This window comes from Neophocaena asiaeorientalis, unplaced genomic scaffold (genome assembly GCF_003031525.2).
Source record: "Neophocaena asiaeorientalis asiaeorientalis breed wild unplaced genomic scaffold, Neophocaena_asiaeorientalis_V1.1 scaffold31, whole genome shotgun sequence".
NCBI classification, from domain to species: Eukaryota; Metazoa; Chordata; class Mammalia; order Artiodactyla; family Phocoenidae; genus Neophocaena; species Neophocaena asiaeorientalis.
Window position 1 is genome coordinate 1,833,449 of NW_020175320.1, and position 25,471 is coordinate 1,858,919.

General features: G+C 37.6%; 1 protein-coding gene and 1 pseudogene across 3 annotated transcripts in view; one reads left to right on the forward strand and one right to left on the reverse strand.

Moving 5' to 3' along the window:
• TET1 (tet methylcytosine dioxygenase 1) overlaps positions 1 to 25,471 on the reverse strand; it is a 126,696-nt gene that overhangs the window by 35,770 nt on the left and 65,455 nt on the right. For all 3 annotated transcript variants that reach the window (XM_024765577.1, XM_024765578.1, XM_024765579.1), the window contains 3 exons: positions 12,116 to 14,435; positions 9,166 to 9,256; positions 8,534 to 8,627 (listed from right to left, as the gene is read on the reverse strand). In XM_024765577.1, coding sequence (XP_024621345.1) covers positions 8,534 to 8,627; positions 9,166 to 9,256; positions 12,116 to 14,435 — 2,505 coding nt within the window. The remainder of the gene's footprint in view (positions 1 to 8,533; positions 8,628 to 9,165; positions 9,257 to 12,115; positions 14,436 to 25,471) is intronic.
• LOC112413579 (60S ribosomal protein L32 pseudogene) lies at positions 23,900 to 24,307 on the forward strand (annotated as a pseudogene).

A 25,471-nucleotide genomic window follows, 5' to 3' on the forward strand; every position in this document is an offset into this window, starting at 1 on the left:
CAGAGCCTACTGTATCCAAGAAACTACATCACCCTTTCCACCAAGATCTACTGAATAACAAGGTAACTACTCCCTGACCAGATCCAAAGTGACGGCAGAGAAGAGTCACAAATGTCTGTCAAAAGCTAACAATTAAGGAGGAGTGTTAATGACCACCTGGCAAAGAGACATTTCCAAGATTAAAACAGTGTTAAGAACAAAGGCAAAACATTGTGAAACTGGCTTAGAAAGTTGTGCTACCCAGTTATAATTTGTTTTTAGGCTTTCTGTGTGTGACCTAACCCTAACACCTCCCTTCAAGAAAAGGAGGCAAGAGCAGATTGATTAAAGTAAGATAGAGGGAATTCCCTGGTGGCACAGCGGTTAAGAATCCGCCTGCCAATGCAGGCAACACGGATTCAATCCCTGGTCCGGGAAGATTCCCACATGCCGCGGAGCAACTAAGCCCGTGCGCCACAACTACTGAAGCCTGTGCTCCTAGAGCCCATGCTCCGCAACAAGAGAAGCCACCGCAGTGAGAAGCCCACACACCACAACAAAGAGTAACCCCCACTCACTGCAACTAGAGAAAAGCCCATGCACAGCAACGAAGACCCAACACAGCCAAAATATAAATAAATTAATTTTTTAAAAAGTAGGATAGAATTCAACTACTATTTCTACACATAAGTCTGCACACAGAGATGAGAAAATGTACATAAAATCACAAGATGCTTGATTTACGTTAATGTTTAATATCAAATACAGGTCAAATGTAAACTATGCAAGATGCAAAATGTAAACTATGCAAGATGAAAAGTAAGTTTGGAGCAATACAATCTACCAGTTGAAGGTTTATTAGATTCCTTAGTTTAAAATAATTTACCTTCATTTCCTCTCTCTCCTTTTTCTTCATTCCTCTATTAAGTATCCATATAAGACTCTTTTTTTTTTTTTTTTTTTTGCGGTACGCGGGCCTCTCACTGTTGTGGCCTCTCCCGTTGCGGAGCACAGGCTCCGGACGCGCAGGCTCAGCGGCCATGGCTCACGGGCCCAGCCGCTCCGCGGCATGTGGGATCCTCCCGGACCGGGGCATGAACCCGTGTCCCCTGCATCGGCAGGCAGACTCTCAACCACTGTGCCACCAGGGAAGCCCTCTTTTTTCTTTTTTAAATGGAAAGCTCAGCTTTTTTTTTTTTAAATAAACTTATTTATTTTTGGCTGCGTTGTGTCTTTATTGCTGCACACAGGCTTCTCATTTTGGTGGCTTCTCTTGTTGCGGAGCATGGGCTCTAGGTGCACAGGCTTCAGTAGTTGTGGCACATGGGCTCAGTAGATGTGGCTCGCAAACTCTAGAGCACAGGCTCAGTAGTTGTGGTGCACGGGCTTAGTTGCTCCGCGGCATGTGGGATCTTCCCAGGCCAGAGGTTGAACCTGTGTCCCCTGCCTTGGCAGGCGGATTCTTAAACCACTGCGCCACCAGGGAAGTCCCTCCATATAAGACTTGATTGTGCTAGTGTCATTCAAAATAATAAAGTCCTAAAAGCAATGTAGACTATAGAGAAACCTAACCATTTACTCTATTTTTTATTTAATCTCGAGAGCTCAAATTTGGGTTGGACAACTTTAGCAGACTATTAGTTCTAATACTTAAAATGGCCCATTTCTCAGGAAAGAGCTAATAATGTATACCAGAGCAATACTATTTCAAGATATCAATTCCAATTGAAAATATTCAATAACAGTCTTATTTAAGCTCTATATTCATTTACTCAACAGAAATTTATTGAGTCCTGAATATGTGCTGGGCATTGCTCCAGGCACAAGCAACATAACTTGGAAATTTTGCAACAAATAAACTTCGATTAACATTATGATTTTTCTAACACATATAATCATTTATGAGGCCTATTTTTTTCACAGATACACAGAATTAATTCTTGGTTTTGATATCAAGATTATTCTTTTGCCGGGCTTCCCTGGGGGGTCCCGTGGCTAACACTGCGCTCCCAATGCAGCGGGCCTGGGTTCGATCCCTGGTCAAGGAAGTAGATCCCACATGCTGCAACTAAAGATCCCGCATAAATAAACAAACAAACAAACATATAAAAAGATGGGGCTTCCCTGGTGGCGCAGTGATTAAGAATCTGCCTGCCAATGCAGGGGACAGGGGTTTGAGCCCTGGTCTGGGAAGATACCACATGCCGCAGAGCAACTAAGCCTGTGTGCCACAACTACTGAAGGCTGCGTGCCTAGAGCCCGTGCTCCACAACAAGAGAAGCCACTGCAATGAGAAGCCCGCGCACCCAACGAAGAGTAGCCCCAGGTCGACGCAACTAAAGAAAGCCCGTGTGCAGTAACAAAGACCCAATGCAACGAAAAATAAATAAATTAATTTAAAAAAAGATTATTTTGCATTGTCATTAGTAGATATCAAAATTTGCATAAGTTCTTAGCAACTATACTTTATTTCAGTCTTGTCTCTGAATTGTTTTTGTATTTGTGAAAAGAGCCAGATTCTGAAAGAAAAATTGTAAAAGGTAAAGAAAGTAATTTTGCTATAGCTGCTTCATGGAAAATGCTATATATCTTTTACATACCTAGCAACTCTTAAGAAGACTTAAGCCATTAATAGGACTTAAACTGCCAAAATCTTTAAGCTGCAGATTTCATATTTGTCTTCATAGAAAAAACAGAAGTATTGATATATATCAAAATTCGATCCGTGTAATTATTATTATGCTAGAGAAGGTTTGAACGGCGGGAAGAATCACCCAAAATTCTACCACTTAACCCAGCCACCTTGCTCTTTTGGGTCACTTACTCAAGAGGAAGCCAGCTGCCATAAACATATTTTCACCCTTTGCTACTTAAAGGCAAATAAGTAAAATATTCAGAAATATCTAACAGATACAGATTAACAAACCTATGTAAACTATCAGTGCCAAATATTGGGAGCCAATCCCTACCACTTATTTCAGCAAATATGCAAGGTTGTACATGGGGGAAAACACAAAAGAACAGTAACCATACCGTTAAGAAATACATAAGGGGGGCGGGGGGGGAAGCAGGAAAATTATTACCACAAAAGTTAAGATGGAGGGGTTCTTGGGGCTTCTGGGAACCTAGAAAAATTGTATTTTTCACCTGGGTAGTTGCTTGATGAGTGTTCAATTTATAATCATAGGTCATCTCTACCTTTATATTTTACAAACTTTTTAAAAATATATTCCATAACGAACAATGTTGTTGCTTAAGAGCATTATTTTGTGAATAAAGATTCACAAATTAAAGTTTTTTGCCTTTAGAGATGACAGGGCTAAGGAAGATAGATTCGATCAGATGTATTATATATTAAATATATCGGATAGGGCTAAGATAGCTATATTTTACAATGTCAGTGTAGTATCCTTAACATATTGATATTTTTAGCGAAGAAGAGATATTGAACTTTGTAATAGCCAGTCTCCAAGATGCCCCCAATCAGCACCACCACCTGGTATTTATGCCCCTGCATAGTCCCCTCCCACACTAAATAAGGCTCAATAATGTAGCAACTTCCAAGGTTAATGTCATAAAAGACATTGTGACTTCCTCCTTATTATATTTTGATTGACTCACTCTGGGGGAAAACAAGCTGCTATGACATGAGAAAACATTTAAGAAATCCTATGATAAGAAAGTGAGTCCTCTAGTGAACAGCTATCAAGGAACTAAAGCCTCCTGCAAATGACATGGGAAGTGGACCCTCCAGCACCCTCCTCCCCAGTCAAGTGTGAGATGATAGAGACCTCTTCTGGAAGCACCCTCCTAAGTTACCCACAGATTACTGACTCACGAAAGTGATTAGATAATAAATGTTTTTTGTTCAAAACTACTAAATTTGGGTAATTTGTAAAGCAGCAACAGAGAAATAATACTGAGCTTATCAAGTAATTACTTAGAATGCTCTTTATAAAACATAAACCAGATAGAGAACACATCCCTAATTAAAATACTTCAAAGGCTTCATGTTGTTCATGGACTAAAATTCACTATGGCCTACAAAACCATTCATGCTCTGGCTTCTGCCTACCTTTTTACCTTCTCCGATTTCCATTCTTTACCTCCTCAACTTCACTAGACTCCTCTTAGATTATTAAAGAATGTACTCTAGGGCTTCCCTGGTGGCGCAGTGGTTGAGAGTCTGCCTGCCGATGCAGGTGTCACAAGTTCGTGCCCTGGTCCAGGAAGATCCCACATGCCGTGGAGCGGCTAGGCCCATGAGCCATGGCCGCTGAGCCTGCACGTCTGGAGCCTGTGCTCCGCAACGGGAGAGGCCACTACAGTGAGAGGCCCGCGTACCGCAAAAAAAAAAAAAACAATGTACCTCTCTTCCTTGACCTTTGTACTTGATGTTTTCTCTGCCTAGGAATGTTCTTCCTTGCATTCTTGGGGATATTCTTTGCATACTCAGCTCCTTTTTGTCACTCAGTAGTCCTCAGCTTAAAAGTTCTCTCCCCAGTGAGGCCTTCCCTGATGACCCATTCATAAGAAGAAAACCCTGGAAGGTTCCCACTAAAGAGAGGAAAAATATGAGACCATATTTAAAGCACTATAAACCTGGAGTTAATATGTTAGACTAACTGTATTAAATGAAAAAAAGAAATTACTAGTTTAAATTTGGAAAGGAGAATATAAATTTCTCATTACAGATTATGATTGTACATCTGAAATACATAAGAGAAATAAATTGGAAAACAAGAAGCATGTAAACTCTATGGGAACAAAACTTTAGAACACTCCTGAAGGACAAAAGAAGACATCAACAGATGGAAAGGTATAGCACTTAGGATAGGAAGACTAAACATCAAAAATGTAAATTCTCCAAATTCTCTCTGTAATATGGTTCCAATAAAAATACCAAAATCGAGGGACCTCCCTGGTGGTCCAGTGGTAAAGAATCTGCCTTACAATGCAGGGGACGTGGGTTCGATCCCTGGTCAGTGAACTAAGATCCCACATGGCGCGGGGAAACTAAGCTCACGTGCCCTGGAGCCTGCATGCCACAACTAGAGAGAGATAACCTGCATGCCACAACTAAGCCTGCATGCTGCGACAAAAGATCCCGCGCACCACAACAAAAGAAAGATTCCGCATGCCTCAACCAAGATGCCAAGAGCCGCAACTAAGACCCCACGCAGCCAAAAATGAATAATAAAATAAATCTTAAAAAAAAAAAAACCCAAAATCGACAAGGTATTTCTTGCAAATAGACAAGGCGATCATAAACTCATACGGAAAAAAAAACAAGGCAAGAATATTTAGGAAATTTCTGAAGAATTAGCTCTATCAGATATTAAAACATATTTTTAAACCCAAAAAATTAGAGTAATTTGATGCTGATACATAACATGATGTGACAAAACAGAAAATCTACTAATATAAACAAATACAAATCAGTAGGGAGAAGAAAGACAATTAAGTGGTGTTGGATAGCTGGGTAGCCAGTTGAAAAAACTCAAGTTGGGACTAACATTCTACACACAAGATGAATAAAACAGTTAAGTGTAGAAAAAAATGAAATCATTAAAATATTATGAAAAGAAAACTCAAGATTTATAAGGTAGAAGTGGTAAAGATTTTTCTAATTAAGACACACTGAAGCCATAAAAGCAAAGTTTTCCATTAAAAATTTAACTCAACATTTCATCTCATTGGGGACTCCCCTGGTGGCACAGTGGTTAAGAATCCGCCTGCCAATGCAGAGGACATGGGTTCAAGCCCTGGTCTGGGAAGATCCCACACGCCGCAAAGCAAATAAGCCCATGTGTCACAACTATTGAGCCTGCGAGCCACAACTACTGAGACAGAGGTGCCACAACTACTGAAGCCCGCGCACCTAGAGCCTGTGCTCAGCAACAAGAGAAGCCACCATAGTGAGAAGCCTGCGCACTGCAACAAAGAGTAGTTCCCGCTCACCACAACTAGAGAAAGCCTGCGTGCAGCAACGAAGACCCAACACAGCCAAAAATTTAAAAAAAGTTTTTTTTTAATTTCATTTCATTAAAAAAAATCTGTATGTTAAAAAATATGACAAACAAGGACTTCATTGGTGGTCCAGTGGTTAAGACTCCGCCCTTCCACTGCAAGGGGCGTGGGTTCAATCCCAGGTCTGAGAGCTAAGATTCTGCATGCTGTGCAGCACAGCCAAAGAAACAAGACAAAGAGAAAATATATTTGCAACTTATCACACTCAGTTTTCTAAAGGATCTTCTATAAAAATCAATAGAAGCCTAATAACTCAATAGAAAAAACGGCCCTTCTGTATTATTTCCTACTTTAAAATGTTATGGATTGACCGTCTTAAGTTTCTCAAGAGTGAATAAAATATAAAAATAAAAATAAAGATCACTCTGACTACCGTTTAGATATATCTTCACCAAAACTCTTACATGTGGGGACTGACTTGTGTGGGTGAATGTTTTGTGGAAATTGAGCAAATTGAAGGCAGGTATCTTATTTGGGATTCGATTCTATTTAATGTAACAGAAGACTGTCTAGTAACAGGTTTTAAAGAAGTGAAAAAAAATTCTCTCATGTTACAGAAATCCAGGTTTAAGAAGCCTAAGGTTGGTACAGCGCTTCTATTGGTATCATCAGGGACTCGTGCTCCTATCTTTCTTCTCCCCATCCTAGTACATATCTTCTATTATCAAGTCAATTCATGGTTCCAGTCGGCTGTGGGAGCTCCAGCCATTAAACCCATGTTTTATAAATGTTGAGGGAAAGGAGATAGACACAAAAGAGTACATTCTATATGACTCTAGTTGTATAGAAATCATGAAAAAGACCTGTATAATGAAGTGGTTATATAGTGGTTATCTTTGCATGGAGTTACCAACTGGGAGGGGCCAAAGGGAGGCTTCTGGGGTGCTAGAAAGATTTATATCACTATCTGGGTAGTGTTATACATATGGAGAATTCCTTGATATGTTCATTTATATTTTGACAAGACTATGCACTCCAAACGGATTGAAGAAACTGAAAGTACTTTAAGGTATTTAGTGTTCAGTGCCCAGCTCTTGTGCTCATCACTGCTGTCACCCTCCAAAGGCTGAAAAGTAACCAAGACAGGGAATTCCCTGGCAGTTCAATGGTTAGGATTCTCCCAAATTGGTTTGATACAATCTGATACAATTCTAATCAAGACCCTACCAGAGAGACTTCCCTGGCGGTCCAGTGGTTAAGACTCTGCTCTCCCACTGCAGGGGGTATGGGTTCAATCCCTGGTTGGGGAACTAAGATCTTGCATGCCGCGTGGCACAGCCAAAAATAAATAAATAAATAACCACGTCATACAGTCTGCTGGAATACATAAGGATGTGGCAATGGTCTTGCTTTAGGAATACCGTGGTTCCAATCCTATCTCCATTTTGCATTTAATGTTTTTTATTCTTCTGAAATGGGCATAAAAACAATGACTTTTCCCTTTTCCAAAATCATGAGTCTCTCTACAGGGATTTATGAGGCAATGTATGTCAGGTGCTTAATATGGTTCCTGATATTTAATGAGAGGTAGTTGTTATTATTTTACTATCATTATTATAGTCATCATCATTATTGACAAATGATAGGACAGTATCTCAAATGATCCTTTGGTCAAGAATTCCAAGTAAATTGGTCAATATCTTTGTGGATGTGAACATCCTCCTGATATGATACTGTTTCTCAGTTGAGAACTTCCTAAAGAAGCTAAATCCAGTTCTTCTTATAGCTCCGCAAATTTAGAAAACTCAAAGTAGTCATAAAACAATTTTGGAAATATGTTGTAAAAAGTTTGGTTTTGTTTTCAATATTGTATGATCTTCATTAAGGTGGCCCTATGAGACAATGAATTAGAAAGAATTTCAAAATAACTGATAAAAGTAAGATATAGGTGCAACTAGAGATTATCGTACTAAGTGAAGTAAGTCAGAAAGAGAAAGACAAATACCATATGATATCACTTATATGTGAAATCTAAAATATGACACAAATGAACCTATCTATGAAACAGAAACAAAATCAGGGACATAGAGAATAGACTAGTGGTCGCCAAGGGGGAGGGGGCTGGGGGAGGGATGGAGTGGGAGGTTGGGGTGAGCAGATGTAAGCTTTTATATCTAGAATGGATAAACAACAAGGTCCTACTGTCTAGCACAGAGAACTATATTCAATATCCTACGATAAACCATAATGAAAAAGAATGTACAAAAAAAAGATATAGGAAACAATATATGTAATTTAGTACCATTTATTTATGCTGTCTAATTATAAATGCACTGAATGCTGTCTAAAAGTAACAAAAAACTCTAAGACTAATGACCCTATATCACAAGATACCAACTGAGAATGGCCATACCCTTTTGTTCATTAACATAAAAAGCCCAGGCTAAGACAAATAACTTCCTTTTTCCCCTGGGAATAATGGGGGTGGGTATTTTTCTAGTCCACATCTTCATGGAAAAATATTGATTTAGTTTATATGTGGAATATATCCATTTTGAAAAATGTATAAGTGCAAAATACTTACCCACTTAGCAACTGGACACCCATTAGAGCTTTTTCCTTCTTTCCCCGTGTACACTACTATTTCTATCCTTATTGCGTTTCCTTTTTGACCATACCTGAGTATGAAACACAGTGAAGGGAAAATAATTGCAATACACTTTTAACATCTTCATGTGCATAAGATATAGATTTACAGAAGTACAAAATTCAAACACTCATAATTATAACTTTGTTAAAAATTTACTTTCGTGTGGCAGGTATTTTTATTTGTTATCCAGTTCTGTTTACTTGTCCTTCAGGATCACTCTTTTAAAAAATGGCCTGGCTCCAAGACAAGCAAAAGGAATGTGAATGCAGTGTTGACAGAGGTAATTTTAACTATTTCTACCATTATACAATAATAAAAATAAGTATGTCTGCATTTAACAAAGATAGCCTTGCTTTGTGAAGGTCTTATTGAGTGCCCAATGGCTCAGTGTGAGTGACTCAGCAGGGACACCAGGACTCTATGCTTTTCCTGGGCCCTAAGAAACATCAAACTCATGCTCCTGGAAGTTTTCCATTCACCTCGAGTTTGTTCCCAGAGATGATTTCTCTGCATTGAGTCAGATCCCCAATAATGAATGATTTTAATAGGGAAGCATATTTCCTCACCTATTCTCCATGATTTCCCTGACAGCAGCAACACTTGGTCCTGCCCCAAGGTGTGTATAATATGGGCCTTTGTCTTTTTGTATAACTCGATCTGTGGAAGGAATAAGATTATTAGACCCAAAACTTTACAGAATTGCATAGGGGCAAGGAAGAGCTATTTTTTTTTTTTTCAATTCAGAACAATGAATCTTGACAAGATTTTGGTAAGCTTTAGTAATTAAAGTCTAGGACAATAGGCCCTGGAATTTAACTTATCCCTTTCTTTCTGCTCCTAATTAGTCCACTCTTTCTCTAAGAATCAGAGGAGGAAAAACATATTTTAACTTGTGGTTCATATTTATTCTCAGATCTCCTGCTTTAAAAAAATTCTATAAAAATTGAGGTACAAAATTAAGCTACCCAAGAGCAATACATCTTAAAAGCTTGGCTTCAGAATCCTATTAAAATTGAGCCCGACAATTGCACTGCTAAGATTTTATTCTATTACACATGCGCACAATTATGTATTTATAATACACATGTATACAAGAATATTCCTTGTTACAATTGTACGTAATATTAAAAAAGAGAAACACTCTTAACATCTTTCAATGAGGTAATAGTTAAATAGTATGTTTTAAAAGCCTTAAATTTTGTAAAACTGGAAACAAAATTAAAATCACTAATAATATTAATTTGTATAGAAAAAATATAACAGCCGTTTTTCTCTAGAAAAAGACATTTGCACCATATTTCTGTACCATTTGAATTTTTGTGTAAATTACATAGTTCTTAGAAAATGGTATTTTAAAACTTGGCCTCTGAGATTCATGTCTAACTAGAATCACTGGGAAATGCATGTCTACCTACACCAAGAGATCATTACTTACCATTTTAATTGGACATCAGATATAACATAGGACTATTTCTGGGGCTACTTAAGCAAGATATGGTGAATAATTTTTAACTTATTGGTAATCTAGAGCAGTGGTTTTTAATCAGGGGTATTTTTGCCAAAGGGGACATTTGGCAATATTTTGGGTTGTGACAACTGCGAACGCGCACCTGTGTGTGTGTGTGTGTGTGCACATCACCAGTGAGTAGAGGCTAAGGATGCCACTAAACAGCCTACAATAGGTAAGGTGGTTCCCCTACAACAAAGAATTATCCCACCTAAAATGCCAGTAGTGCTAAATTTGAGGAACCTTGATCTAAAGGTTAATTACTCTAATTTTGCTAGAACATAATAACACTTTCACAGAAATCCTTTACCCTCAGATACGATTGGGATCCTTTACCCTCACTTTGGATGATTTCTGAAGTCTACTTTTTTGTTTCTCTTTTTAAGTTCCGATTTCTACACAATGAGCACAAAAACTTCAAATGTAACAATTATAGGAAAACATGCAACTGACAAGGGTATTCAACAGTTCCAGGTCCACTGCAGATACTGAATGAACTTTGAATGCCTGGCTGTCTTGATTCCCACATTGTGTTAAGGTAGTATGTATAAGGGTCTTGAAACTAGACAATCATCCTATTGAAATTTATGTATGCAGTCAAATTAGACGAGCTCAGGTATATAAATCTTACTGGCATTTTAAATTAAAGACCTTTTTTCCATTTTTAATGATATTTAGAGAAATTGTCTCTTTTTCACTTCAGATTTTTTTTTTTTTTTTTTTTTTTTTTCCGGTATGCGGGCCTCTCACTGTTCTGGCCCCTCCCGTTGCGGAGCACAGACTCCGGACACGCAGGCTCAGCGGCCATGGCTCACGGGCCCAGCCGCTCCGCGGCATGTGGGATCTTCCCGGACCGGGGCACGAACCCGTGTCCCCTGCATCGGCAGGTGGACTCTCAACCACTGCGCCACCAGGGAAGCCCCCTACTTCAGATTTTTGAAGCAACATAGGATGGAAGTTACTAATACAGCCGCTGGAGCTGGGACTGCCTGTCTTAGAATTCCAGTTTAATCATTTACTAGCTGTGAACTTCTCTGACTCAGTCTCCTTACTTGTAAAATGGGGATAATAAGCATTCCCTTTGGTGGGTTGTTGTGAATATAACAAGTCAAGGGTGTAGGACAGTTATCAGACTTGCAGTAAAAGACCTGGAATAGGAGCCGTTATCATTATTACAATCTTCTGTCCTTGGTCCAAGAATCTCTCATTCTGCCAAATTGACCCCGCTCAGACAGCATTGCCATCCCTTCCAGATTGTCAGATCCTCCTCCTTGGAGGCTCTTCATTCTCAGAGGAGCCTATCTTTGGTGCCTGGTATGTGGTAAGCTGTCAAAACTGAGTGTTGAATGATGAGCAGAGAAATGGAAGGATTCATTTCAGAGTATCAAATGCACTTTGAAAAATCAAGAACTAAAAGTCATTGCTACACTTCACTATTTTTTCTATTGTGGTTAAAAAAATATCAGAATGATATACTTACTTTATCCTTCCCATCAATCCTTTAACCATCCATTCTGGAATATACTAATGAACCATCTGCTTCTTGATTGGGTTAGCAATTATACAGATACTTTTTTTTATAGTTATTTGTTAAGTTGTACATATATTTTATGTTCTCTGTATGCATGCTATACTGCACAATTTAAAATATATATATTTTTAAACAAAAGACTTAAAGGTTGAAATTCTTTTGAATATAGGAAGAATAAACTGTGATAACGTATTAAGGGACTTCATTCTTATGATATGCACAGTAAACAACTTGAGAGACATCTAGCTTGAGAGAAATCAAATTTTCCACTTAAGAAAGTTTCCAAATTACCAGTTGGATTTCCCATTTATCTGAGCAGCATAAATAAGGGTCCCACAGAAAAATGGGTATAGAATTATTTAGTCCATCCTAGCTAGAATATGAGTGGGGCAAAAATGTCATATATAAAATGTAAAACAAACTTGATTCAGTCACAACTTGAGGCCATTAATGCAAGAAAATGAAGAAACTCACTTACCAAGACAGTTGCAGGTAGGCAATTCAGAATCTTTTGTTGTGGACACCAGGGTTTTCGTAGGATTAGTAAAGAAGTTCATCGCATAATCATTAAAACTTTTCTGTGCACTGTCTATTGGGGAAAATTCTGATGCTCCAACACTAGATGAACAGACGTCCTCTTCGCTTTTCGTAGAAACCACTGTAATTCCACCTGAACATACTACATTTAGGTTCCTGAGAATTTGTGCTGGGTCCGGTAAAGGGGTCTCATGAGAGATACCAGGCAATGTTGGCAGCCTCTGATGTGTGACTTGGTCTTTAACATCCTGTTGGAACTGTGTTTGGTCATTGCCAGCCATCACATTAGCACACTGGTTAGTTGGAGAGGATGGCTGGAGTAAAGGATGAGCTTTCTGATTGACATTCACTGTTGGCTGTACCTGAGCATATCCATTTTCTGTAAACGCCTGTCCGTTGGATTCTGTTTTTAACTGGATTATGGGGAGAGAATCCAAGGGTTCAACCTTCATCTTCTCCTGTGCTAATTCAGGATAATACCGCTCAAATTTTATCTGAGTGAGTGGAGGAAATAATTTTTTGTGCTCTAATGCTGAGCTCCTTTGAGTCAGTGGTTTCCATACTTTGGTTAGGGGAGGAATTTTTCCCAATAGAATAGGAAAGTCATGTGGACCAAATTGACCAAATCTTTGAAATTTAGATGCTATCCAAATGTCATGTAACTTACTATATTCATATGCCAACTGTTCCTGTTTTTTCTGGTCATTTTCTTGACAACTTATGATCACAGGCTTCTTTTTCCGTCGATCTCTTGATGGGGTAGATTTTGTCTTTTTCGGGATTGTGTTCTTTTGCTTTGTTACTGAAGGTCCTTGATTATTTTGTACACTGGAAGGTGGTTTATGCTCTATTGTGCCCTTCTCCTGGCTATAGTTTTGCTGTACATTATATGCAACAAGGCTTGTTGGTGTACTTTCAACTTTTTTGTCCTCCGGTTTTATACAATTGAATTTAATTATTGATGCAAGTTGTGTTAACTGTGCAGCAACATCTTCTTCTATTTTACTATGAACTGTATCTTGACATGAGGAATCATCCTTTGAGTCCAACTTGATGCTGCTGTCCAGTGACTGGTTACAATACTCCGATTTATTAGTTGTTGTTGTCAACTGATGCAAATTTTTGGAACTGTCAAGAGCAATTCTACCTTGAGCAACATTTTTATTGGTATCGGTTTTAGATGAATTTGAATTTGGTATAAAAACAGATACTGAATTTGTGACTGTTGAATATTCCTGTGCCTTTGTGGATGCTTGGTCACTAGGTGAGCTGCTGTGTGACTTAGAAATATTTTGGCCATTGAACATCAATGTGTTGCATGAACTTTGCTTTTCCAGAGATGGACAGTGATGAAGGCTTTGTGGCCCCCCTTGTAGATTTGGGTCTTGGAGGTCTTTTCTTACAGAATAGAGGATAGCTTTACAGCTGTTAAGCAAACTAGCTGTTCTCTGTTCTGTCTCTTCATCCTTCTCTGACTTCGATGGTGAGGAATTTTCTGATGGGGCTTCTGAAAGTTGTGTTAGAGCTTCTATGGCCACTACTTGTTCTAGCGTTAATCTCCTATCTTTCATTAGGGATAGAAGACTTGGTTGAAGTGTTGATCCTTCTTTTAGTTCTCTATTTGTTATAATTTCTAGGGATTTTGGTTGATCACTTTCATTGTGTATACTCGTATGACTATTTAAGTTGCAGTTTGCAGGATCTGGAAAAGACTTACAATTAAAGCCAGGCTTCTGAATGACCAAAACATTACTTCTCCCCTTGAGATGATCACAGCTCGCACTAGTAGCAATGGCGCTCATGGCATTATTATGGTTTGCAGTGTCTTTCAGGAATTTATAAGGATTGTTTTCAAATGCCTTGCCAAGTTCTTCAATGTTGATTTTTTTAAAAGACAAATTTGTTTCAGTTGGCAAATAGTGTACATTTTTAATGCCGTTTCTTACAGTTTGTGCAAACAACTTCTGAGGTTCAAGGAGGTCAGTAAGTAGGATTTTTTTCCTGTCATCTTCAGAGCTTTTCAAATTTTCAGCTTCTGTTTTAATTGTATTAAATTCTCCTTTAACATGATCAGTTAAGTGTGATTTCTTGTTTTGTGTCCACTTTTCCACTTCAATACCTGTCATAGTTTCTTCAGTTTTAGTTACATTTTCTAAGGGACATGAATTCAATTCCAATCTTTGTTCTTCCTCATGACCACAACTACTGTATTCCATGGATTCTGACTTGGGGCCATTTACTGGTTTGTTGTCAAAATCTGCCTATAAAATAAACAGAGAAATTACTCTTATAATCTGCTCCAATATCTGAGCAAGAGCTGTAAAAGCTTTACAATTTAAAAGCAACTAAATGTGAAGTCCCTGAAAACATTTTATTTTCACTTTTTACATCTTTAGAAGTTATAAAACACCAAAAAGGGGAAAGAAAAAAAAGAGAGGTGGAAACCATCATATTCCCATGACTGTTAATATTTTGGTATATTCATTTTTTTCCAAAATAAAATTTTAAAATATTTTTACATTGATGCCATTCAATGAACAATACTTATTATTTCAATGCAAACTGTACTGAAGTAGAACACACACACAAAAAAACATATAAATCATAAATATATAGCTTGTTGAATTTTCACAGAATGAACACCTATATACCCAGATCCCAACCAAGAAACTTACATCTAATAAATAATAAGGTCCTACTGTATATCACAGAGAACTATATTCAATATTCTATAATAATCTATAAAGGAAAAGAATATAAAAAAGAATGTGTATATATATGCATAACTGAATCAATTTGCTGTACAGCAATAATTAATACAACATTGTAAATCAACTATACTTCAAAATAAAAATAACAAAAAAATTTTTTAATTAAAAAAAAAACACATCTAGTCATCACTCCACTGTCAAAGGGTAGCTACTGCTATCACATCTATCATAGATTTCTTTGGCTTATTTCCCAACTTTATACAGCTGACTTCCTTTTACTCAAAATTATATTTCTGAGAGTCATCCATGTTGTAAAGTTTAACTGTAATCCATTCATTCTTACTGCTATACAGTAATTCATTGACTGAATATACTACAATGTATATCTCTATTCTACTGTAGATGGACATTTAGTTTTAGTTTTTGGCTATAACAAAGAACACTGCTATAACATATTACTGTTATATTTTGGTGAACTTGTACATACATTGCGTGGAGTGGAAGTGTGCTCGGTCATTCAGTGTGTGTATATATGCGTGTAGTTTAGGGGATAGGCCAAATCATTTTCTACAGTGGTTGTCAATACACACTCCCACCAGAAATTATGAGTTTCAATTTTTACTAACAATTAGCTCACATTCTTATTAACAATTAGTATTTTCTATCTTTACACATCAGACATTCTGGTGAGTGGGTAGTGACACCCCTTTTCAAAAATTTTTTTGAGATGAAGTTCCCATGAAATAAAATTCATCATTTTACCATTTGAAATTGTGTAATTCTGATTTTATTCAGTGTTGTGCAACAATCACCTCTAATTCCAGAACACTTTCATCACCCCTAATAGAAACACTGTACCCTTTAAGAAATCATTATTCCCCCCTCTAATCCCTTTTTTTTTAAACCTTGAAATAGCTCATCCAAAATTATACCACAGGAGGAGACAATAGAGGACATTTTGGTCAAGAGCAAATAGAAAATAACCTCTATAATATTTAACGTGGCTCTGGATGTTCTAGTCAATGCCTTGAAGACAGTAAAATCTAAACATAAAAAATTAGGAGACTTCTTACTGAATGATGATTATACAACTGACTCCAAAGAAAAAACAGGAGTATCGACTAAAAAAAAGAATCAGGGGCTTCCCTGGTGGCCTGCCGATGCAGGGGACACGGGTTCGTGCCCCGGTCCGGGAAGATCCCACATGCCGCGGAGCAGCTAGGCCCGTGAGCCATGGCCGCTGAGCCTGCGCGTCCGGAGCCTGTGCTCTGCAACGGGAGAGGCCACAACAGTGAGAGGCCTGTGTACCGCAAAAAATAAATAAATAAATAAAAGAATGAGAGTTCAGAAGGGCCATATCTAATTTCTTTCTTTCTTTTTTTTAACCGTGGCTTTTAAAAAAAGATTTATTTATTTTTATTTTTGTCTGCATCGGGTCTTAGCTGTGGCACGCGGGATATTCGCCGAGGCACGCAGGATCTTTCGATGCGGCACTGGGGCTCTTCGTTGTGGTGCACGGGCTTCTCTCTGGCTGTGGCGTGGGGGTTTTCTCTTCTCTAGTTGTTGCACACACGCTCCAGAGTGCGCGAGCTCAGTAGTTGCAGCATGCAGGCTTAGTTGCCCCGCAGCATGTGTGATCTTAGTTCCCTCAACAAGGATCAACCCACGTCCCTGCCTTGTAAGGCGCGTTACCACTAGACCACCAGGGAAGTCCCCTAATTTCTTAATCAGGGTATAGGTTACATAGGCTATGTTCAGTTTGTCAAAAGTCATCAAAATATACAATTATCATATATACATTTTTCTATATTACATTTAAATAACAACCTTGTAAAACTAAATGAAATAGCCAATTTTTCAAAAAAAGACACCAATATTATAATATTTTTAATATTAAAAGGAATAATAAGTTTAACATGCAGGGTAGATAAACAAATTAACAGACTAAATTTAAAAATATTTTAATAATTTATTTTTAAAACGCTGGCATTTGTAAGCAGTAGAGAAAGTATTAATTTCTTAATAATGATGAGGGAAGTTTGATTCCTATCTCAAAATATGCAACAGAAATTCCAGATAGGGCTTCCCTGGTGGCGCAGTGGTTGAGAGTCCGCCTGCCGATGCAGGGGACACGGGTTCGTGCCCCGATCCGGGAAGATCCCACATGCCGCGGAGCGCCTGGGCCCGTGAGCCATGGCCGCTGAGCCTGCGCGTCCGGAGCCTGTGCTCCGCAACGGGAGAGGCCACAACAGTGAGAGGCCCGCGTACAGGAAAAAAAAAAAAATTCCAGATACATTAACAATGTAAATATAAAAAGATGTAAGGAAAAACCTTCCAAAGCAAGAGCAAAAAGTGGTAAGCCATAGAAGAAAAGATAGAATTCTTTAACTACATATGATATTAACAATCTTAAAGGCAAAGACACCATAATATGCTTTTCAAATTGCTGATCACAACCTATGAGTCCCAATATCATGCTTTGTGACAAGTGTCTTTTAATGGAATATTAAAGAAAATGTGTACACTACATTTAGTAAAGATAAGTATTATCATAATTTTTTTTTTTTTTTTTTTTTTTTTTGTCAAAGGGTCCACAGAGATTTTTTTTTTTTTTTTTTTTGCGGTACACGGGCCTCTCTCACTGTTGTGGCCTCTCCCGTTGCGGAGCACAGGCTCCGGACGCGCAGGCTCAGCGGCCATGGCTCACGGGCCTAGAAGCTCCGCGGCATGTGGGATCTTCTCGGACGGGGGCACAAACCCGTGTCCCCTGCATCGGCAGGCGGACTCTCAACCACTGCCCCACCAGGGAAACCCTATCATATAAAATTTTATATATGTGTCTGTGCATTGAATCGTGATGTAAAATGTATTTATTTCCTGATATGCGTAGCTACTTATAAAGGTAGGAGAAATATTGCCAAAAATAAACTGAAAAGTCAGGTGACAGACTGGGAAAACATTCGCAGTACATATAAAGAGTTACCATTCTTAATGAAAAAGAGCTCCAACAAATTAAGAAGGAAAATGACTCAATAGAATAGTGAGGAAAGAATAGGCATATGCAATTCACTTAGGTGGAAATCAAAAGGATCAAAAGCTGTCCAACTTTACTAGAAGACAAGCAAATGAAAATAAATGTCATGTTTTCATCCATCCAAATTGCAAAACTAAAAAAGTAGAAATGTATGTAAGCAAATCATAATACAACATAACATTTACAGTAGAGAAAGTATGAAATAAACTCATATAATCATATTGTGAAAAATGTGCAGCCATTACTCTATGTATCAATATTCTTAGTATATCATTAACCAAAATAAGATGCACATGTGACATTATCATCCCTTTTTATTTAAAACACACAAACACTGGGAATTCCCTGGCGGTCCAGTGGTTAGTACTCAGCACTTTCACTCCTGTGGCCCGGGGTTTGATCCCTGCTCTGGGAACTAACATCCCATAAGCCTTGCAGCACAGCCAAACACACACACACACACACACACACACACACACACACAAATTGGTCTAGCACAGAAAAAAAGCTGGTAGTATAAACCTAAAATGTTAATAATAGTTACCACTGTGAAATAGAATTAAAGGGGAATTTTTTTTTTTTACTTGAAGCTTTTAAGTTTATAGGTATGCATATCCGAACACACTGGACTATACATTCCCTTACAGAGATGATCTTGAGGTCCTTTTAAAATTTATGTACTAAAAGCATAAGACAGTCTCATTAATTAATGAGCTTAATTAAAAAGCAACTGACCAACACAGAAAACAAACTTATGGTTACCAAAGGGGAAAGCAGGGGAGGGAAAAATTAGGAGTTCAGGATTAACGGATACACATTACTATATATAAAACAGATAAACAACAAGGACCTACTGTATAGCACAGGGAACTATATTCAATATCTTGTAATAACCTATAATGGAAAAGAATCTGAAAAAGAATATGTATATAAATATGTATAACTTAATCACTTTGCTGGACACCTGTAACTAACACAAATTGTAAATCAGCTAAACTTCAATTTTTTTAAATGTGCTTCCAACCTAAATGTCCATCAACAGATGAATGAATATAGAAGATGTGACATGTATATACAATGGAATACCACTCAGCCATAAAAAGGAACGAAAGTGAGTTACTTGTAATGAGGTGGATGGACCTAGAGTCTGTCATACAGAGTGAAGTAAGTCAGAAAAAGAAAGAAAGATACTGTATACTAACGCACATATATGGAATCTAAAAAAACAGTACTGATGAACCTAGTGGCAGGGCAGGAATAAAGACACAGACGTAGAGAATAGACTTGAGGACACGGGGGAGAAGGGGAAGCTGGGACAAAGTGAGAGAATATAGCATTGACATATATGGTAGCATTGACACTACCAAATGTAAAATGGATGACTAGTGGGAAGCTGCTGCATAGCACAGGGAGATCAGCTGGATGCTTTGTGATCACCTAGAGGGGTGGGATAAGGAGGCTCAAGAGGGAGGGGATATGGGGATATATGTATGCATATAGCTGATTCACTTTGTTGTACAGCAGAAACTAATTCAACATTGTAAAGCAATTATACTCCAATAAAGATATAAAATATATATATAAAATAAAATAAGATAAAAATAAAAATGTACTTCCAAGAATTCTGATAGTACTAAAGATCTTTATTTTATGATAGATACCCTCTGGTTTCTATACCACCCCTACCTATTCACAGTTCATTTTGCAACTTCTGATTTTCTTGTTTTCCTACTCAATCTAGATCCCTTGGACTGCTGTTTCAATAGTTTTATTCTTTGATCTCCTGCATTTTTCAAAGACAAAGTAGGTAATAGAATATACTTGGTATACCTATTAGAAAAAAAATTGACTTATTATTCAGTTATAACTCATGCAGCTTTTAAAAAACACTGGGTATCACAAGTTTATAAGTACATGAAAACATGTCCTACATTCTGCTAACTATAAAACTAAACTTTAAGGAAACGGATTCCCTGGCAGTTCAGTGGATAGGACTCGGTGCTTTCACTGCCAGGGACCCAGGTTTAGGTAACTAAGATGCCTCAAGCTGTGCAGCACAGCCAAAAAAAAAAAAAAAGAGATGCATCCAAATAATGTACTCACCACAAAGTGGGTATAGAGGGAACACACCTCAAAATAATAAAGGCCATTATGATAAGCCATAAGCCCACTGCTAACATCATACTCAATGGTGAAAAGCTGAAATCATTTCCTGTAAGATGAGGAACAAGACAAGGATGCCCCTCTTGCTACTTTTATTCAACATAGTATTGGAAGTCCTAGTCATAGCAATCAGACAAGAAGAAGAAATAAAAGCAATCCAAATTGGAAAAGAAGTAGTAAAAAACCATAAGCCCACAGCTAACATCATACTCAATGGTGAAAAGCTGAAATCATTTCCTGTAAGATGAGGAACAAGACAAGGATGCCCCTCTTGCTACTTTTATTCAACATAGTATTGGAAGTCCTAGTCATAGCAATCAGACAAGAAGAAGAAATAAAAGCAATCCAAATTGGAAAAGAAGTAGTAAAACTGTCACTGTTTGCAGATGACATACTATACATAGAAAATCCTTAAAAATTACCAAAAACTATAAGAGCTCATCAATGAATTCGGTAAAGTTGCAGGACTGAAAATTAATATACAGAAATCTCTTGCATATCTATACACTAACAACAAACCATCAGGAAGAGAAATTAAGGAAACAATCCCATTTAGAATCCCACCAAAAAGAATAAAATACCTAGGAATAACTCTAACTAAGGAGGTAAAAGACCTGTACTCAGAAGACTATAAGACATTAATGAAAGAAATTGAAGCTGACACAAACGGATGGAAAGATATACCGCATTCATGGATTGGAAGAATTAACATTTTTTAAATGACCATACTATCTAAGGCAATCTACAGATTCAATGCAATTCCTATCAAAATACCAAATCAAAATTACCAAATAATTTTTGTATGAAAACACAAAGGACGCTGAATAGCCAAAACAATCTTGAGAACAAAGAACAGAACTAGGTGTATCATACTGCCTAACTTTATACTATACTATATAGCTACAGTAATCAAAAGAGTATAAGTACTGGCACAAAAACAGACACATAGATCAATGGAACAGAATAGAGAGTCCAGAAATAAACCCATGCACTTATGGTCAATCTACAACAAAGAAGGCAGGAATATACAATGGGGAAAAGATAGTCTATTCAATAGGTGGTGCTTGGGAAAGCTGGACAGCTACATGTAAAAGAATGAAATTAGAAATTTTCTGACACCACATATAAAAATACACACAAAGTGGATTAAAGAACAAAATGTAAGACCTGAAACCATAAAACTTCTAGAAGAAAACATAGGCAGATACTCTTTGCAATAAGTCACAGCATTATTTTTTGGATCTGTCTCCTAAAACAAAAGAAAGAAAAGTAAAAATAAACAAATGGAATCTAATTAAATTTAAAAGCTTTGCACAGCATAGGAAACCATCAACAGAATGAAAAGACAACCTACTAAATGAGAGAAAATATTTGCAAATGATATGACCAATAAAGTGTTAGTATTCAAAATAAACAGCTCATACAACTCAATATAAAAAAAACGCAGGCAATTAAAAATTGGTGAGAAGATTTGAATGGACATTTTTATGAAGATATATAGATGGCTAAAAGGCACATGAAAAGATGTTCAACATCACTAATCTTCAGAAAAATGCAAATCAAAACCATAACGAGATATCACCTCACATCAGAATGGCTATCAGCAAGAAGACCACAAGTAACAAATGTTGGTGAGGATGTGGAGAAAAGGGAACGCTCGTACACTGTTGGTAGGAATAAAAATTGGTGCAGCCACTGTGGAAAACGGTATGGAGATTCCTCAATAAACTAAAAATAGAACTACCATATGATTCAGTGATTCCATTCTTAGGTATATCTAAAGAAAATGAAAACAATAATTCAAAAAGATACATGTACCCAAATGTTCATAGCAGGATTATTTAAATAGCCAAGATATGGAAGCAAACTAAGTGTCCACCAACAGATGAATGGATAAAGAAGATGTGGTATATTATATACAATGGAATACTACTCAGCCATAAAAAGGAATGAAATTTTGCCATTTGCAACAACAGGGATGGACTTGGAGAATATTATTCTTAGTGAAATAAGTCAGACAGAGAAAGACAAATACTGTATGATATCACTTATATGTGGTATCTAAAAAATAAAACAAATGAATGAATATAACAAAACAGAAACAGAATCCCAGATGTAGAGAATAAGCCAGTGGTTATCAATGGGGAGAGGAAAGGGGGAAGGGTCAAGATAGGGGTAGGGAATTAAGATGTATCAACTACTATGTATAAAATAAATGTTATAAGGATCTAGTGTACAGCACAGGGAATATAACCAATATTTTATAATAACTTTAAATGGAATATATAATCTATATAAAAATTTTGAATCACTATGTTGTATACCTGAAACTATAACATACAATTATATAATATTTTGTATATAAATATTTTATATATAACTATAATATATAATATTTTAAATAAACTATACCTCAATTTTTAAAAACGCATAAAATCAACTTTTTAAATAGATACATCTAAATAAAGTATACATACATCTAAACAAACTATACATAGGTTTGTTTTTAAATAAAAGTGTTGAAAAGAAAAGAAACTAACCTATGTGCTATTACTGGTTAATCTTGAACACTAAGATGGGGAAGGGAAGAGAGCAATCCTTAGGAATTATGTGACCCAGGAGACGGTACTTGGCCTAAACTATAGTTTCTTCCTTCTAAGAGATCATATATGATTGTGATGGGAATTAGATGAGATAATATGACTCAAGAGCACAGTGATGATGAGCTATCACTGAGAGCACAATTTCATTACAATAGTTATAATTCAAAAAAAGTTAGCTGTATTCTAATATACTCCTTACTTGCAGTAACTCATTAATCTTCATACAACCCTGATGAAGACACTGTGAAAAGGTGCTCAACATTAAAAGAAATGCAAATTAAAGTGACACAGATAACATTTTTCATTTATCAGAATAACAATGAAAAAGTTTGACCACCTAGACCCTTGGGCAAGCTGTAGGGAGATAAACTTTCATAAAATGTTGGTGGAAGTACAAAATAGTGCAACCCCTATGCAATTACTCCTAGGGCAATTTGGCAATAATTAACTATCAAAATTAAGTGCAACTTTAATACAGCAGTTTGAAATTTATCTTAGTTATACCTGCATATAATTACATGTTTTGACAGCTTTGTATATTTTAACAGCTGAAAATATCCCAGTGTCCATCTGTAGCAGACTAATTCAATTGTGATATAATATAATATAATATAATGCCTTGCAACTATAAAAAAGGATGATAGGGATTTCCCTGGTGGTGCAGTGGTTAAGAATCCGCCTGCCAATGCAGGGGACAGGGGTTCCAGCCCTGGTCTGGGAAGATCCCACCTGCCGCAGAGCAACTAAGCCTGTGGGCCACAACTACTGAGCCTGCACTCTACAGCCCACAACTACTCAACCTGCATGCCACAACTACTGAAGCCCGTGTGCCACAACTCCTGAAGCCCGCGAGCCTAGAGCCCGTGGTCTGCAACAAGAGAAGCCACCGCAGTGAGAAGCCCGTGCACCGCAACAAAGAGTAGCCCCCGCTAGCTGCAACTAGAGAAAGCCTGCGCGCAGCAACAAGACCCAACGCAGCCAAAAATAAATAAACAAATAAATTAATAAATAAAAGAATGATAAAAAGTTCCAGAGCTAATAGGCAAAGATGTCCAAAATATGTTTTTAAAAATATAGTACTTGCATATGAAATATATCTTTTTGTATAAAAAGAAATAATATACACATTCATATTTGCATAAAGAAACTCTGGAAGAATACAGCTCTTCCTCAGCACTGCCTTCGGAGGTGGCAGCCGTCTCCAACTCGGCATCATGGCTGCCCTCAGACACCCCGTGAAGCCCAAGATCATCAAAAAGAGGACCAAGAAATTCATCTGGCACCAGTCAGACCAATATGTCAAAATTAAGCGGAACTGGTGGAAACCCAGAGGCACTGACAACAGGGTGTGCAGGAGATTCAAGGGCCAGATCTTGATGCCCAACATCAGTAACGGGAGCAACAAGAAAACAAAGCACATGCTGCCCAGCAGCTTCCGTAAGTTCCTGATCCACCTGGTCAAGGAGCTTGAAGTGAGGCTGATGTGCAGCAAACTTTACTATGCTGAGATTGCTCACAACCTCTCCTCCAAGAACCAAAAAGCCATTGTGGAAAGAGCAGCCCAGCTGGCCATCAGAATCAGCAATCCCAATGCCAGGCTGCTCAGCAAAGAAAATGAATAGACAGCTCACGTACACATTTAGTTTGTGTTAATAAAACCATTAAAACTCGGCTAAAAAAAAAGAAACTATGGAAGCATACAAAAGAAACTAATGCTGAATAGGAAGAGTTTAGTTTAGGAGCAATACCTGACAGTGAGAAAACAGCAAGGAGGCCTGGGAACTATTTAGACCCAGATCTGATTAAACACTGTTTTGACTTTTTAATATGTTTCCTTTAAAATTAAACCAAAAATTGACAAAGCACTCTATGGAAAGATTTCTAGGGTACAATTAAGTGAAAAAACCTAAATGCAGAATAGTTTATGTAGTATCAAATTACAAACAAATTAGCGCAAAAGGAAGAGTGCAGAGTACATATGTATTTGCTAATATTTGTTTAAGATATTTCAGGAAGGGTATATACAACTGTCAACATTTGTATTATAGAAACTGTACTCAGTGGTATTCTGGTAAATGTTTAACAATCAACTTGGGAAGTGGTGGGGAGAAAGCCCTGTTTTGTAGGGTTGGCCAATTTTTGTGGTGTAAATACACCCACCACGGTGGATTGTAAACTATTAGTGTGACCACCTGAGCAAGAGTTGGGAAGAAATGCACACATCTAGTGAGCTGGAAGGAGCTGTCTCCATGACACCACTGAGAGCACTAACCCAGGCCCCAGTGGCTACATTGTTTTGATGAAGATTTTATTGACACTTAATCTGCTTAGGTATAGTGTATTTCCTGAACATCTATCTTGAATCTCAAATTATTATTGTTAACATTTATCTCTAAAGAGAAGCCAACTCTCTGAAGGAAGTGAAGTGTTTCAAGAATATTGGAATGGTGGCTGTTTTATCCCCTCAAGTTTCATGTACACTCCGGGGACACCAAACTCTTGCCACCTACCCACCTGTGTTTGTGTCTCTTCTCCTCCTCCTCCAACACCCCTCCCCCTTCGGTCCCACTGCCGTCCTCTGCTACTCCTAAAGGGCCCAAGGGAACAGTTTACAAGACAGTAAGTGATTAAAACTCCCCTAGTTGTCTGTCTTCCACTCTATACCCATTTCAAGATTATAGGTTGTTCGCACTCTTAACTAACAGGAATGTTGAACTCCTTAGATCAGATCTGGGTCCAGTAGTTCCCAGGCCCCCTCCATCTTGTCATTTTTCCACATTCCTATC